Source organism: Abrus precatorius, unplaced genomic scaffold (genome assembly GCF_003935025.1).
Source record: "Abrus precatorius isolate BTA unplaced genomic scaffold, Abrus_2018 Scaffold2, whole genome shotgun sequence".
In the NCBI taxonomy this organism is placed as follows: domain Eukaryota; kingdom Viridiplantae; phylum Streptophyta; class Magnoliopsida; order Fabales; family Fabaceae; genus Abrus; species Abrus precatorius.
The window spans coordinates 2,817,200-2,833,078 of NW_020874362.1; the positions used below are offsets into that span (position 1 = coordinate 2,817,200).

Here is a 15,879-nt window from a genome sequence, read left to right on the forward strand (position 1 = left end):
TTGAAAAAAACTTACATATGTAAAAAAGATTAACTTTGTTAATACAAAGAAGAAAAAAATATTTATAAAGTGTGAGTTGAACATGTTTCATTTAAACAATAAAAATTGTTGGACATTTTAAAATTTTAATATATGAGAATATTGACGTATCCCTCTCCAAAAGTGACTTTATAAAATAATTAATATAATCAACGTAATTTTAAAGAGTGATTAATATATAATTGCTCTCTAAAATTATACTTTAGAAATCAGTTAATTCAAGTCTTTTTAAAAAACATTTAAGAAATAGTTGTTCTTAAAAAACTTTCTTAAAAAATAGTTTTAAAGTAACTGCTCTCAAAATAAATTTTAGAAAATAATTCTTTACTATCCATTCTCTTAGTTGACAAATTATAAAGTAAAATTGAGTATAATATTAATTCACCTAAAATTATTAAATTATAGGAGTTGAGCTTTATTTTTTAAATACAAATTAATTTTAAATTTTTATTGACCTATCTTGACTTTTCTTAATTGAATTTGGATTGATACATATTTAAATGTAAAATATGAGGTTAGCTAAAATTTAAGCTTCTATTTTAAGACCTAAATAAGGAACAATTTTTTTATTATTAATCTTAACTCTGATGATAAATAACTAGTAATAGTAAAATTTTATTAAAAAAAATATTTATTATATTTTTATAACTTCAATACAATAATTGTCTATTTTTTTTTTATAAATTTTTTTTTATGAATTAAACTCAGCTATAATATTGAGATTAACAAAATTAATTTTTTTATTATGAAAAAAATAATAATTTTGTAAAAGTTTTATGAATTGTTTAGGAAAAGAGGAAAAAACTTAACACAAAGAAGGACATGAAAAAAATGAAAATTCCTAGCATAGTAGGATAGACAAAAGTTGAAAGTGAGAGATTGACGCTCTAATTTTGCTCCTCTCGCTCCAACCTCTGAATCGATTTAAGGATTTCTATTAAAATTTCTCCATTCCTTCGCATACTTTCATTTCCCTCATGTAAATAGTATGCTAGTTGATGATAATTTTTATTTCGATCATCCCATTCCCCGGAAATTTTCGCTTTTGTGTCCATTACATATTTGTATTTTATTGAACGAATCTAAGTATTAAATTTTTCTGTTCTAATTAGGCCCCAATACTTGGGTATCAAATCATGCAAGATATATCCGGCAGAATAAGAGGTGAGGATCGAAAGAGAAGTATATCAAAGTATATTATAAATTATTTAAAAAAGGTTAAGTCTAATTCATTTCAAATAAAAATATTTTTGACGTCCTTTAAAATAATTAGTATACTTTTAATTCTCTAAAAATTTTGTTAACTTCAGTTGAAAACTTATTGTTCTTGTCACATAATAATAATTTTATGTCATAATAGATATACATGATATATTGTATCATATTTTAAAATAGTTATTCAGATAATTATATGATTAAATATATACCACATCATCATTAAATAATGACGTACAAGTATTTTAAAAAATATATATAATTTATTAAGATTAAAATTAATAAAAAATTAAAAACAAATACCAAATGGTTTATATAAACACCACCAAACATTTTTAAATTATTATTATTATTTCCTCAAAGGAACATGTTGGCCCACCGTACCCTAGAGATTTAGTTATTTAATATACAAACATCAAACACTCCCATTTAAAGAGTACACCCTAGGCCTCCACATAATTAGTCAAATCAAATGACATAATTAGCCGTCAGAATTTTGACACAAGAAGATTATAAATACCTGAGGATACGGAACCCGACATATCATGTGTCTTGGCATTTACTTATGCTAAGTAATTGAATATCCTATATACGTCATTCCCTATAATCTCTACTTAAACTAAAAGCCGTTTACTTATTACATACTTCTCTAGTCATAGTCATGGGTGCATTTCAGGCCACACGAAAACATTTAGCAGTTTTTCTATTACTAGTTGCCTGCAATGATTCGCTTCTAACTCATGGCAGGCAAATAAAGCCATTAAACCAGCATTCCTCGCTAAACAAAGGCACTTTAAAACCTCTTAAAGCCAGAGTTAGCAATGTTCCTACACCATCATCAGAGAACAAGAAAGTAGATTCATCTGCGATACCAAAACATGGTGTTGCAAGTTTTGATGATTCGGCTGACACAAATGCTTTCCGACCAACAACACCTGGAAGCAGCCCTGGCGTTGGTCACCGAAAATTTGAAGATAAAGATGTGAAAGCAATGGTGGCAGTTCAGAGTCCTGATGTTAAAGTTTATGCAGCTGGTGCCACAACAAATGGTTTCAAACCTACAGATCCAGGTCACAGCCCTGGAGTGGGCCATTCTCAGCAAAACAAAATTGGACAGCTAAATTAGTCATGTAATTAAGCAATTTAATTCCTTATAATAACGGTCACAAAACTATAGTAGTTCAACTGCATGTGTACGTATAATAATGTTCTCAGTTTCATTCTGCATTTCAGAGTCTGTATTCTTGCCTTGCATGCCAATCCCCGAATCATGCAGCCATAATTGCATTATCTTTGCTTTTATTATTGATCTGGGTCAGCATCTTGTTATGTGAAAGTCGATCACAAAATTAGGACATGTTTAGGTCTCCGTATTGTATCATTCATAATGTTATTAAGCATTTTATTGCATATTGGGTTAATTTGTGTCGCAAAATACAAATAAATGAAATATATTTATTATAGAAATGATCTCTCCTTCTCTTTTTTTCTTTTTTAAACAAAATATTCAATTATACAATTAAAAAAAAATGTGAGGATAACCTTCTCAAATAAGAGATACATTATCAAAAGATCTTTCTTTCTTTATTTTTTACGTTGCAGGAAAGGGTATAAATGATCTAGTTAATAATACAGTCACAAAAATTTATTTTATTGTTAGGAATGGAAATTTAGACATCTCTCCATTAAACATGCGGGTGATGCTGTAGTTATTGGGGAAGGAAGTTCATAAAATAATTGGTCAAGAAAAGAGCACGGAGAGCAATTGAATTGGTGTTTAGATTACAAATAGAGCAATTGTATGGAGAAAAATATGTACGTGGATGATTCTATAGTTCCTGGTGTTTAAAATAATAGATTATCAAAATTTAGAAAGTAAGGAGGTAATATAGCAAAAAGTGGAAGATGATATATGGGAATTTAATTTTAGACGGAGAAAATGTATCAAGCTAGTCGTATGTCTTGCACTCTTTCAACTAGTTTTTATGCTAAATGAATTTTAACAACGCATTTTTTATGGCACTATCAGCAAGATTGAAGTTATTAAAGCCGCCTCCATCTTGCATGAGTCTGTAACTGTGTGTGTTATCCTCAACATTATCTTAACAAAGTTTTGTTATCATTCTAGTACAGGATACCAACTATTCTATTCATGTTGTAATCTATGTATACTACTGATGTATAATGAATAAAGTTAAGCTTCAAACTCAATTCTCTATAGAAAACACTTGTTTTGAGAAAGAGAATGGAATTCAAGGAAAATATTTATGATTCGTGATCTTGGAAAGCTGAACTTTCTAAGTCCTTTTGAGTTATAAGCCAGCTTATACCTTAATGCAACAGCAAGACAATTATTAAGCATGCCACATTTTTCTTTAACCCAATGTGGTCGAAGTTGGCTTCAACAAAATTGAAGGCTTTTGCTTGGTAAACTAGCAAAACGAGATACAAAAACAAATCCATTCTAACGGAACATCCTTGATCAAAATGATTCAATGAAACGTGCTCTATATCAGAATGAATATGAGACATCATAGGATTGATTCTCTAAATGTAGAATTTTTCAGTTCATTTGCCACATTTCTTATATATACGTGTCTTGGACATCAGTAATCTGATGGTGCTTCCTTAAAAGGTCAATATGAAATGATAACAAGAATGTAAAAGAGAAATGGAAATTGTTATGAATCTATATATGTCTTACGGTCAATATGGTTCCATAGAAATCAAGTTATTTTTCTCTAATATTCCTTAGTTGATCCTCGTTTGGTTTGGATCTTTTTAAGGTTAAAACTTGGACTTGGTTCAAATAGGGAGACTTAATATACATTCATATATATCCTTTGATACATGGTGCTTAAACCCACAGGAGTCTTTGCATGTGTGCACATTAAAAATCTACGTACAACCATTGTTTAGTCAATATCAAGAGTCTCCAAGGATTGTATCAATACCCAATCCAAGATATATTGTTATCAAATCCCTCTTATCCATGTAACAGGATTGGGCACGGAGTAAAGTGCTATAGAAAATATTGCCCAGACAAATTGGTCGCCATGTTCAAATAAATGTACATGGAGAATTATTATTTTTGCTTGTAAAATGAAAAGGCCTCCAATAAGTAGTGCCCAAAATCCATTAGAGCATGAACAAACTAAATATGAGAAAATTGATAGACACTTCGTTGTAAAGGAGGTCGACGATGGAGTATAATGTTATGTCATTTGTTGCAATCATGAGTATTACGAATGAAGTGGAATTAAGTATTTAAAGTTTAAGCTTGAATTATTAAAAATAAATAAATCTTTAAATTTGGATCTTAACTTTTTATAATTTGTTATATAAGTTTTAAATAATTTTTTTGTTAATTTCGTATTAATAAAATTTTTTATGCTAAAAAGTAAGTAAAATAGTAATAAATATTATTTTATTTATATGAAAATGACTTAAGACTAAAGTAATAATTTAAAAAAAAATTATGATCAATTGTTTAAAATACAACTTTTAAAATTAATTTTAGATAAATAATATAAACATAATAATAATAATAATATAAATATAAATATAAATATAAATTTTAATCAAACTTACAAATTTTGAGCTGGTTTATTTAATTAAATAAATAAATTTAGTTAAACATTTAACAAGTCGAACTTAAATAGTTCGAGTATAGCTCATTTATGTTACTAGTTAAAATAACACAATAATTGACATGCATATCTTAACAAAAAGGTCATTTAAATTTAACTTTGAACCCTTTACAAGTAAGTTGAAATATCTATGCAGAGGGTATTAGGTTTGGTTAGGAATTGTTTCGTTGAAGATTGTTAGAAATTTTCTACCTAGAATAAAATTTGAATCGATTTAAAATTATTTTAGATAGAAATTTTTTATTATTTCATAATTTTATCCTATTTTGTATAGAAATATTTATTCTTTTACAATTAGTTAGCTTAAATATGATTTTAATTAGTTCTTATGATTTTGTGAATTTTTTGTTTTTAATTTTTTGAAAGTACTTTTCATGGCTAAGTGTTTTAATCCCTCTCACACTAACGTAACTACACAAATAATTAACATTAATAAAGTAATCTCTTAATTAGTCATGTTATTATTTAATGGTTATTAAGGATTAAGAGTATTGATTCTAAAATAGTTCAACACTAAAATAAAAGAAAAGAAAAGAAAAGAAGTCAAACAAATGAGACTTCAAAAATATAAGAATAAAAAATATATTTTTAAAAAAATATACTTTATTTATAAATTCTTTTGTGCAATAAAAAATTATACCAGTAAGATTAAAAAAAATCATAAACTGACATTAATTTTTCTTTTTATATTGACATAAATTGTTTTCGAATCCTATCATTTGTTATTACACATACACAAATATATATATATATATATATATATATATATATATAATTCATATTTTATTTAGATTAAACTCTAGTTATATACACGAAATACTACCAAATTAATATCAAAGGTGTATGAATCCAGATATTTTAAAGTCTTGAATGTTCTACCAAACTCATACGGCGTGCCATTCAGATTCCATGAAAGAAACCCCAAAGATTCCTTGACTTTCCGTATAAGACGACACTAGCTACATATTAGATGTGGCAAAATAAGTCGGTCCAAACGAGTTTGAGGAAATATAAAATTTAGATTTTAAATTTTAGATTCATATTAAATTTAATTTTTATAAATTTAATTTTTGCGAATTTAGTTAAGAAAAAAAAGACAATTGAATCATTTTTAAGTTTAATATTCTAAATAACCTATTTTGACAGTTTTGCTAAATATACGATAGACAATTTATAAACATCTATAAAAGAATGAAAAATAAAAATTATTAATTATAAATAAAACATATTATTAAAAAAAGTTTCTAAAATGAATCTAAACGTACACATATTAATTACATATCACGTTTTATCACCCAATTTAATGTATCAAGAACATTAATTAGTACAACTTTTTATATAAAAATCTATTATTTATTGATTTCTTATCATATTTCTATTTGTATTTTTAATAAATTTTATTTAATAATTTAGAGTATATTAAAAAAATATGCTAAAGAATATATTCTTAGCCCTTTTATTTTAAGAAAAATCTTAAATGTTTTATTAAAAATGTCATAATAGTTAGTTAATTTTTAAAAATAATTTTATAATAATTATATTAGTTAATTCATTAAAATTATCTCTAATAAAGAAAATTTTTTTTTAATATTCTAAAATAATAAATATTAAAAAAGTATTAAGCCACTAATATATAAAACAGAAAAATAAGTAATAAGAATATCAAGTTGGATTCCATACTTAGAAATGGTCTTACGATTAGCCATTTTATTATTGAATGGAAAGCTGACATCACGCATGCACTCTCCATGATGGAATGCTTAAGGTACACTTTTCCAGCTGTGGTCCCATAGTGGTAATGATGTCCAACCTGAACAACTTGGAGGCGATAAAATCAGTTCAGTGCCCGAGACCAAGAATTGCTTTCTATTAATGTGATTTTCTATATACTACAAACTATGAAGTGCAAAGACAGCATTGGTGCAAAACCACTTTCCAATTTGCATGCAAATTGACTGTTGATGACAGACTTTATGGTCGGGTATATATTGGGAATGCAAAAATGTTTTTGTCATTAGGGGAAGTCTTTTTCTTGCACGACGTGATCTCGGTAACTCACGTTGCCATACATACACACATAAATTATAAACTTTTAATACATAATCTAACCTGAGTTGTCGAAATTATGAGTGTAGATGATTCAATAATTTTTCTTGTCACCAATGCTATCAAACTTAGCTAGTAATTATTGAAAGAAACAATTTTAAAACGATACTTTTTATTATAAATAAATAAAAATAAAAAATCATATCTATGTTTTTCCGCCCATTGAACTTACCCTATGCGAGACGCTAAAAACACTTTACACTCTCTTATTTCACATTTCCTATACCTCTTTTAGGTATATACAGATGTATGTCTTTCCTTTATTCCGCGGTAACAGGAAAGCTATATGGGAAGTATATTAAAAAATGCACTCAATCGAAAGGTATAATGGTATATGCCGGAGCATTTTTTCGAAGATAGAGAATTAAAAGGTAAAAGATTTTCATTATTTCTGAACCTAGGACTAGGAGTATAGGGACATAAAGGGTCCACAAGCCCATGCTCCTTCAGCTCTATAAAAGGCCGGCGTGGAATTCTTGCTACACAACTCAATTCTATATTCTTGGTTCGTAGTTGAAATCTAGGCACACTTCATTTCTTCATTAGAAAATCATTGGTTATTGTTTGTTAGCGTAACTACTCTCCTTTTAATTTTTCATCATGGCACAAAACAAGTTCATTTTCTCTATGATTTTCCTAGCACTGATCATTTTCTCTCAGCAATTCCAGTCCATTGAAGGACGGTATCTAAAGTATGACAAAGGGTATAAGGACCATGATGAGATGCATGGTGGCAATTCAGCTACAAATGCGGCCACATCGGGAAACGTGTCTTCACCAGCGCCATCAACAATGGTTGGTGCAACTGGGGCGGCACCGCCTCATGGTCATGATGTCGATGATTTTAGACCCACAACCCCGGGGCATAGCCCTGGTGTAGGTCACTCCATTAACAACTAGGGCATGCATGTGCTAAAATTCAACGGTGTCATCAACCATATGGTTTGATTGTTCACTGTATATGTATCTTATTCGGAAAAAATGGGAGGACAAAAAGACAATGGCAGTAATAATCAATGGTCTCTATTTTTGTAATGTGGTTCAATTTCCCTTGAGGTTTGAAATATCTGTAGTCACTAATTTGTTCATCTAATAAACACTCTTTTCATTGAAATCTTTGTAGTTGTTTTATGCGTTAGATAATTTATATATTGTAGCAATTTAACAAGTGCTGTGTCTAATTTATAGTTTAGTTCTAATTAAAATATTTAATGTGATAATTGTTAATTATAAAAAATAAATTTAATAGAAGTATAACTATCAATACAATTAAAAAAAAACTCTCTCCACTTGTTTCAAGTAAATATAAGAGCAATTATTAAAATAAAGGTTAATTATTTTATGTTTTTTATGATTTTACAATAATCTCCTACCTTCTTCCAATCATTAGAAGAAATTAAAGAATGAAAGAAGAATTGTGAAAGATCTTAAGATATCAAAACTATTAAAAGAGAAATCGCATGAAGGCTAATAAATCCAGAATTTTTTAAATCTTCCTGTAAGAACCATAATGTGCTTGGTTGGTTAAAATTTGCCTCATTATAATGCCAGAGTATATAAATTTCATGTCCTGATGAATGGGTATGAGTTAAAAATAAATTTGTTTTCTTGTTAATATAAAATGGTATCGATGAAGCAGGGCTCGAGTTCGATTTTACCAGCCTGCCCTTCTTACACCTTAAGTTGTTAACAACTTTTAAAAAAATAATTTTTTTTAACAAGCTGGTTTATTTTTGGCATATGCAGTCATTTGGCCTACTACATTACATCATAATCAGGCTTGTTTTTACTATAAAAAATTTAATGGCAAAATTTTTAGAAGAGAAATTATTCATGTACAACAAAAATCATTTAAGAATGTAAGAGAACATAAATAAAATAAAAATTAATTAATATAATGAAGATAAATAAAGATGAAAACTAATATAATAAAATAGCTAAAAAAGTTATTTGATTTTTAAATTATTTTTTTTAAAATTCAATTTAGTCGTTTAACTTTAGAATCTATCTTAAATTAGGCTTTTTGTTGTATAACAATATTAAATTTCATTAGAATCTCAACGGAAATTATATAAATGATTGTTAAAATTGATCAAGGAGTTTATTACAATATTATATTATATTATACTAATATATAAAAAAATTATTTTTTTATTTAAATGAAATATTTAAGCATAGAGATTGGTTATCTTTTCAACAAACCATGATATTGAACAATCATTTTACTTATTTACGTTTCAATGGTTATTGAAATTGATGGAGGGTTATTTTAAAAGATGAAGTTACTGGTAACATATTAACTGTTTACATGATTTTTATTAACTAAAATAAGTGATTGAATCAGTTTGTTCTAAACTCATTTTACTTCAATTATCAAATCTTTTACATTTTGACATTGATTCATCAATTTTCTTTAAAGAGTTTTCTCATTATTAACATATAATCTTTATTCTAAAATCATATTGCATTTTGTGGCATATATACAGAGAGTTAGACAAGCCAAGATGACTCAATTCAAAAATATAATTCAATAAGATTTAACATTAATATTAAAAAATAATTAAATTAAAGTTAAATAGAAGATTAATTTGGATTAAAAATAAAAAAAAGTTAGAGGACAAAATTAAACTAAAAAATGTTAGAGAAAAATTTAAAACTAAAAATAAAGTTACAAGGCCAAATTCCTAATTTTGTTTAAAAGGATATTATAAAATTATATGTTATATGAATAATTAAATTTTTTTAAAAATTTGATAATATCATTGGTCTTCTAAACTTAGTTATTTTTTACGTGGTGGACACGATTTCATCTCATTTGAGTAATAATCTTCCCTTGATAGGTGCATTCATCGTCCGGAATGTAATAAAGCTCCGTTGTTAATTGTCCAACTATAATCTTCAAGTTTTTCGTGTAAGAGTCTCTTTAAGTTGATTTGGCTTTAAAAAGAATTTTTTTTTCCTGGAAATGTAAATCTAGTTGTTTATGGCCTATACTTGTATTTTGCCTAAATGGAATTGCTATCCTTTAATTTCACGGTAATTGACTGATAATTTAAGAAGTTAATAAACAAAACGCTCATTTTGAAAATTAAAATAGGAACAAGTTCGAAACAATAAAGGATAGCAATATTTTTCCACTGAAAATAAACATGCTATATATATAAACTTCTTCTTCTGGGAGGGGGCAGGAAAGGGAGCAGCAAGGTGATTTTATCTTCAATTCCACTTGTTTAATTTATATTCAACCATTATAATTTTTTATTAAAGTAAATTATTAAATTAATTCCTAAAATTATAATTAATTAGAAGTTATTTTAAGTTCTAAAATTATACCATAAAAAAGATATTTGAATTCTCAAAATTAGAAATTATTGGTCATTTTAATTCCCAATACTTAACATTTATAATTAATTTGATCTCTGACTTTAATAATTTTAAATTATTTTTTGCATTAACATTGTCATGTGTCAATCATTTGAATCTCTAATTTTATTATTGTTTACGGTGAAAAATGACAGTTGTAAACAAATAATCCAAAGATCATTCTAGGGACTGGATTTAGGTCCTCTTTGGGTTCTTTTAAGTGTGTCGTTAACGTGATGCTCAAATTAACGGCGTAAAAGAGTATTAAGGAAGAATAGTGAATAATAAATGTGCAGAATTAAATCAAACGTAGATGCTTTTACAAAAATGTAGTAAATAGGAAACAAACAGTGTACAAAGATACAAGTAACAAGCGCTGAAATTAATATGCAGAAAGGTAAATGCGGGAATGTAAAGGTGCTGGAATGTAAACGTACAACTCCTCACAACGGCGAACAACAGCCACCGTGTGTCTCCTTGTAGCTGGTGTCTGGCGCGGTGCAGGGTTTCAGCGTCTCAGAGTGTTTAGGTGCGGTGTCTGGGTGCAAAAAGTCGTCCTTTGTAAAATGGTGCTTTGGAGTATTTATAGACATGAAGACTACCATCAATCTTCTCCTTTTGCGGGCACTTCTTAGTAACTGCCTTCAACTGTTGATGCCCACTATCCACGATTGCTTGTGGTCGTGTTGTTGGTTGAGGTTTCTTTCGTAACCGCTATCGCCCATGATCTCCTTTGTGTAGTGGTGAATATTGATAACTACTGGTAACCGCTTCTGAATTTTTCAAAGACTTAACCTATCAAGACTCTTGTTTTTCTATCTTTCGAGTATTTCTGGGAGAAACTTGAGAGACTCCTTTAATGTTACGGCCTTGACATAATTTCTTCTTGACTTCTCTTTTCGAGCCATTCTGGAGTTTTGAGAACTTTGTCTTGGTCTTGTGGACTTAGAATCTTTTCTTTGTCCATTTCTATTTTTCGAGCAATTCTGGAGGAAATCTGGCGCTTAGTCAGGTTTGTGAACTTAGAATATTTTTTGATCACTTCCTGTTTTTCTTCGAGCATTTTTGGGTGTCAGGAACTTGGAAACTCCTTAAAACTCCTCGAAAAGTCATCAGTTTTTTGTGGACTTAGAATATTTTTCTGTTAATTCTGTTTTTCAAGTAGTTTTGAGTGTTAGGGACTTGAAAACTCTTCAAAACTTCTCGAAAAGCCATCAGTTTTGTGGAGTATTTTTTCTTGCCAGTTCTATTTTTCGAGTAGTTTTGAGTGTCAGTGATTTGAAAAATCTTGCAAAAATCGCTAAAAATAGCTTGAAATGTGTCCCTTAAAACTAAGTCCTAGATAATCTTCCAGGCTTCTTTTTGGCTCCTTTTTGACCCTCAAAATTTTGTCGAAAATGAAATTTCCTACAAAATGATCTTTAACTTGGAAAATTTTCTTTATCCCAAACAGATGCCCCCCAAAATGTTAATATCTCAGGTTTTTGAGATTTTAATATTTTTATTTTGATATTTAATTGGAAAATTTTTCATTTTCTAATTTTCCCGCCATTTTTTATGGCGTCTCTGCCACTTCCCTGCTTTATCTCAGGCACGTTTGCCAAAGTCGGCGCATTAAATGCAAGTACTGCTTAGCAGTTACCCAAAATGTCCCATTACTGAGACGTGCTCCGTTCGGTTGGGAAATTAAGACTATTTTTTATCGAAAAGACGTCCCACTATCTTTTCAACTTCCCACTAAGTGCCAAAATACTCTGGACTTGGGCTCTCGTATGGGCCTTGTACGAGGTTGGGGACCAGTTTAAAGGATGAAGTTACCTTATCATTTTTTCACGCTTTCATTTTTTACTCTCCTGCTTAGAGCTCTGTTCTCTCTCTTCTGCTTCCTTTGTGTCGAAATTTCCTCTGGATCTTTCCCATCTCCTTTTCTTGTCGAAATGGCGTCCAAGTCTAAGGTTCCCTCTGCCTTCTCCAATGCTGAGCTCGTGCCTTTGGGTCATTCGAGCTATCTTCCTGAGCCACCTCTCGAGGAGGAGAAGTTGGCTATTTGGAAATCCCAGGTACTCATTCCCTTTTCATTGGGCTCGAAACCTCATGCATTTTTAGGTCCTTTTGTTCCCCAGTCATCTGTCGAGTCTTCTTTTTCTGCTGATGGAGTCTTGGCATTCTCTTCCAAATATAACTTGGACTCTCTCGAGAATGCCCAAAAAGTATTTAGAACTATGCCTCCTGTAACCAAAGACTTATATTTGCCTTGGTTAGATAGAGTTGAAGGTGAAAAACAAGATAGTTGGAGGGCCATAGGAATCTATGATGTCATTCAGTTATCTAGGTACAATGTGTCTTACAACTTCCCTATGATCATGAGTTCTCTTTTCTTCTGGGATCGAGCAACTAGCTCTTTCCACGTGCCTTGTGGTATGATTACCCCAACTCTTTTCGATGTTGCTGCCATTCTTGGGCTTAGGCCAGCTGGTCCTTCATTTCGACCAGATTCTCATCCCAAAAATCCTGATGTAACCCCCAACTTCCAAAAGCTTTCTTACCAACTCTTCATAACCTTGAATATGAATCGAGATGGTCCGGTTACTGATGAGGAGCATGTTGTTTTTATGATGTTTTGGCTTTCCGCCTATGTTTTTTGCTCAAGATCGCTTCAAGTACCAAAGACACTGCTTACTTTGGCCCAATTACTGCACGAAGAGTCTTCAATATGCCTTGGGAAGCTTATCCTAGGGAATTTGTATGAGAATTTAAATGAGGCCGTAGCTTCATTTAGGTCTAATGACTTTCCTTCAGTCATTAGTGGCCCCTTTTGGCTGCTTCAGCTCTGGCTGAATGCTATTTTTGAAGAAAAATTACAAAGCTCTGAACCACCCAATACTTCTCGAGAAATTGAAGGTTTTCGTCTGACTTTCTTGACTACTAACATAGCCAAAAAACACTATTATAATGCTTTTCGACAATATTTCAATTTTTTCTTATCTCTTCAATCTTTCACTCCTCAACTTGCTCCTTTTTCTGCTCGAAAGGTAGGGCAAGTATGGTTTAAACGCCCTTTTCCTTCGAGAACTCCAAGTGCCCAGTCTGAAGTTTTAATGACATGGAGACAATTTCTTTCATGTCAACTTCTTTTTTGTAGTTTCACCCATAGGCCTTATCAAGTGGTTGCTTACCAACCAAATCTGGTAGCTCGACAATTTGGGTTGGGCCAGTTAAAACCTTCTTTTATGCTAGAGGGGTCAAATCTCGATATTCTTGAAAACGCTCGAAAGAGTATTGATGATTTGAATAAGGCTATTAGTTTCTTTCGAAAACGTAGGTCAGAAATTTCCCCTCTTAAGTTCGAGCCTATTTTCTACTGTACCAGCACTTTTCAAAGTTGGTGGTCTACTTATTATCATCACCCTGAGATATCTATCGAAGCGTGCAACTAGAAGATGACTTCTGCTTTTTCTCTATTTCAGAAGGGAGATCCAAAGGCCAAGACAAGAGGTACGCATATTCGAGAAATCCAATCTTTTGAACGATTTTTTAAAGTACTTTACTTACCACAAAGAATATCCCAAACTATTTTTGAAGCTGCCCTTTCCTTAAGAGAAAAAACAAAAGAAAGAGTAAATAGGTATAGGGATTTTCATCCTTTTGAGAAGTTTATAGAAGAAATCCTTTTTAAAAAATTTCGACCAACTTTTCCACCTTTGCCAAACTATAACTTTGCTCTGGCTTTACCCATAATTTCACCTAAATGGGTCGATCTACCTTCGACTCTTTTGAACGAATTATCCCCTCCTCGAAGTAAAATAACAGCTTCGAGATTTTCTTTTAAAACTTATCCTTACCCTCTTCACCTTGATATTCAAGATGTGAGAATCCTTACAAAGTTTAAAGATGGTAAGATTTGCCCTGCTTTTTCTCGAAATCCCTCTTTTCTTTTTTTTTTATTATTAGATTTTAACATCTCGAGAAATTTTGCAGCTCTTCCAACAGAACCTTTTGTTGGTCGATATGACCAAGAGGATTGGGAAGAGGATGAGCCTCCTAAGAAAAAACAAAAATCTACTCGAAAAGGTTCTTCTTCGACAACCCTTAAAAAAGGGTCTTCGTCTACATCCCAAGCTGCCTCTAGGGTATCTAAGGTAACTATTTTGACTTGGGTTTCATTAATTCTCGACATAGATTTAAATTGTAAGCCTGCTTCTTTTCTTTTTCCTAGGCTAAGGCCATTCCCAAGACGAAGATTCCTGCCCAGCCCCAAATTTCTATCGAAATGACTGCTTTAACTCCTGTGCAGCAGACACCTGATCAACCTTCAGCTCCATCAATGGAGGTAAATTTTATCTTTTTGAGTACTATTCTGTCTTTTTGAGCAATTTTTAATCCTTTTCTTTGTGGCAGGTTTTGACTGATGACACTCCAAGTGTCAATTCACCCCCTAGGGTCCGAAAAGACCCTAAAAAGCGTTTGACTCCAATCCCTGAGGAGTCTCAAAAAATCTCGAGAAAAGAACCTACAGCTACTGTCCAACAAGGGAATGAGGCAGCTTCTTCCTCGAGTTCTGGATCTTCGAGCTCTTCTTCGGATATTTCTTCAAGTTCTTCTAGCTCGAGTTCTGAAGACCAAGCTCAAACAGAGCAAGCTTCTGAGGTAAGGCGTGATTTTGCTCGAATTTGATCTTTTTAATCTGTTTCACAATTGATCTTCATACTTGAGACTTTTCTTACTTCTTTTTCTCTAGGTGCCCCCTATATCTCGACAAACACCGCCTCTGGGTTCTCCTGAGGTTGATGTTGTTACATATCACTCAGAAGAGGAAGGGCCCTTGCATGAAGGTGAGGAGAATGTAGCTGCAGAGGGAAATCAAGTTCCTGAAAACCTCCCAATTTCTGTCGAAGGTCCTCCCATCCTTGAAGTTGTGCCACCAGCATCATCCATTAACTCAGAAATGAACTTGGATGATTTTAATGCCATGGTGGAGGAAGATCCAGAGGGGGCCATCAACAAAATCTTGGCTGGTACTTTTACCTTTTCTTCTTCGTCTCATACTCCCTCAGGGTCACATTAAGAAATCTCCAAGTCCACTGAATCAACTGAAAAAATGCTCGAAGAGCTTAGGTCCTTGGTCTTTGATGCACCGATGATGAAGAACCTTCCCACTGACAAGGACTTGGTTGCCAAGGTCAAAGGCCTACTTTCTTCGTTGAAGGCTCAACTCTCGACCTTTCCTGAAGGACTCCAACGTTTTGAGTCTCTTTTCATCGATTCTTTAGCAATTATAGACCAAACCACTGTGGTGGGTTCTAAACAAGATCAAGCTCGAGTAAAGCAAGACTCTGCTTCTAATAAATTGAAAGAGGCTCGAACTGGGTTAGTCAAGCTAAAGGAATCAGCTACCAATGCCGATATGAAGCAGAAAGAAGTTGATGCTAGAATCGTTGATTTAGAGAAACAACTCGAAAGGAGTCAGAGATGCTGAAGAAAGCTAGTGCGGCTTGTGAGAAGAACA

General features: G+C 31.3%; 3 protein-coding genes across 3 annotated transcripts; all 3 read left to right on the forward strand.

The window, feature by feature from the left end:
* The first annotated feature begins 1,915 nt into the window (after positions 1–1,915).
* Positions 1,916–2,380, forward strand: LOC113858191 (precursor of CEP9-like). The gene has a single exon (XM_027490706.1). It carries the CDS (start codon positions 1,916–1,918, stop codon positions 2,378–2,380), a length of 465 nt encoding a protein of 154 aa, XP_027346507.1.
* Positions 2,381–7,610: 5,230 nt separating this feature from the next.
* On the forward strand, positions 7,611–7,910 carry LOC113858192 (precursor of CEP3-like). Its single transcript, XM_027490707.1, has one exon. It carries the CDS (start codon positions 7,611–7,613, stop codon positions 7,908–7,910), a length of 300 nt encoding a protein of 99 aa, XP_027346508.1.
* A 4,400-nt stretch (positions 7,911–12,310) lies between these two features.
* Positions 12,311–13,810, forward strand: LOC113858193. The gene has a single exon (XM_027490708.1). It carries the CDS (start codon positions 12,311–12,313, stop codon positions 13,808–13,810), a length of 1,500 nt encoding a protein of 499 aa, XP_027346509.1.
* The last annotated feature ends 2,069 nt before the right edge of the window (positions 13,811–15,879 follow it).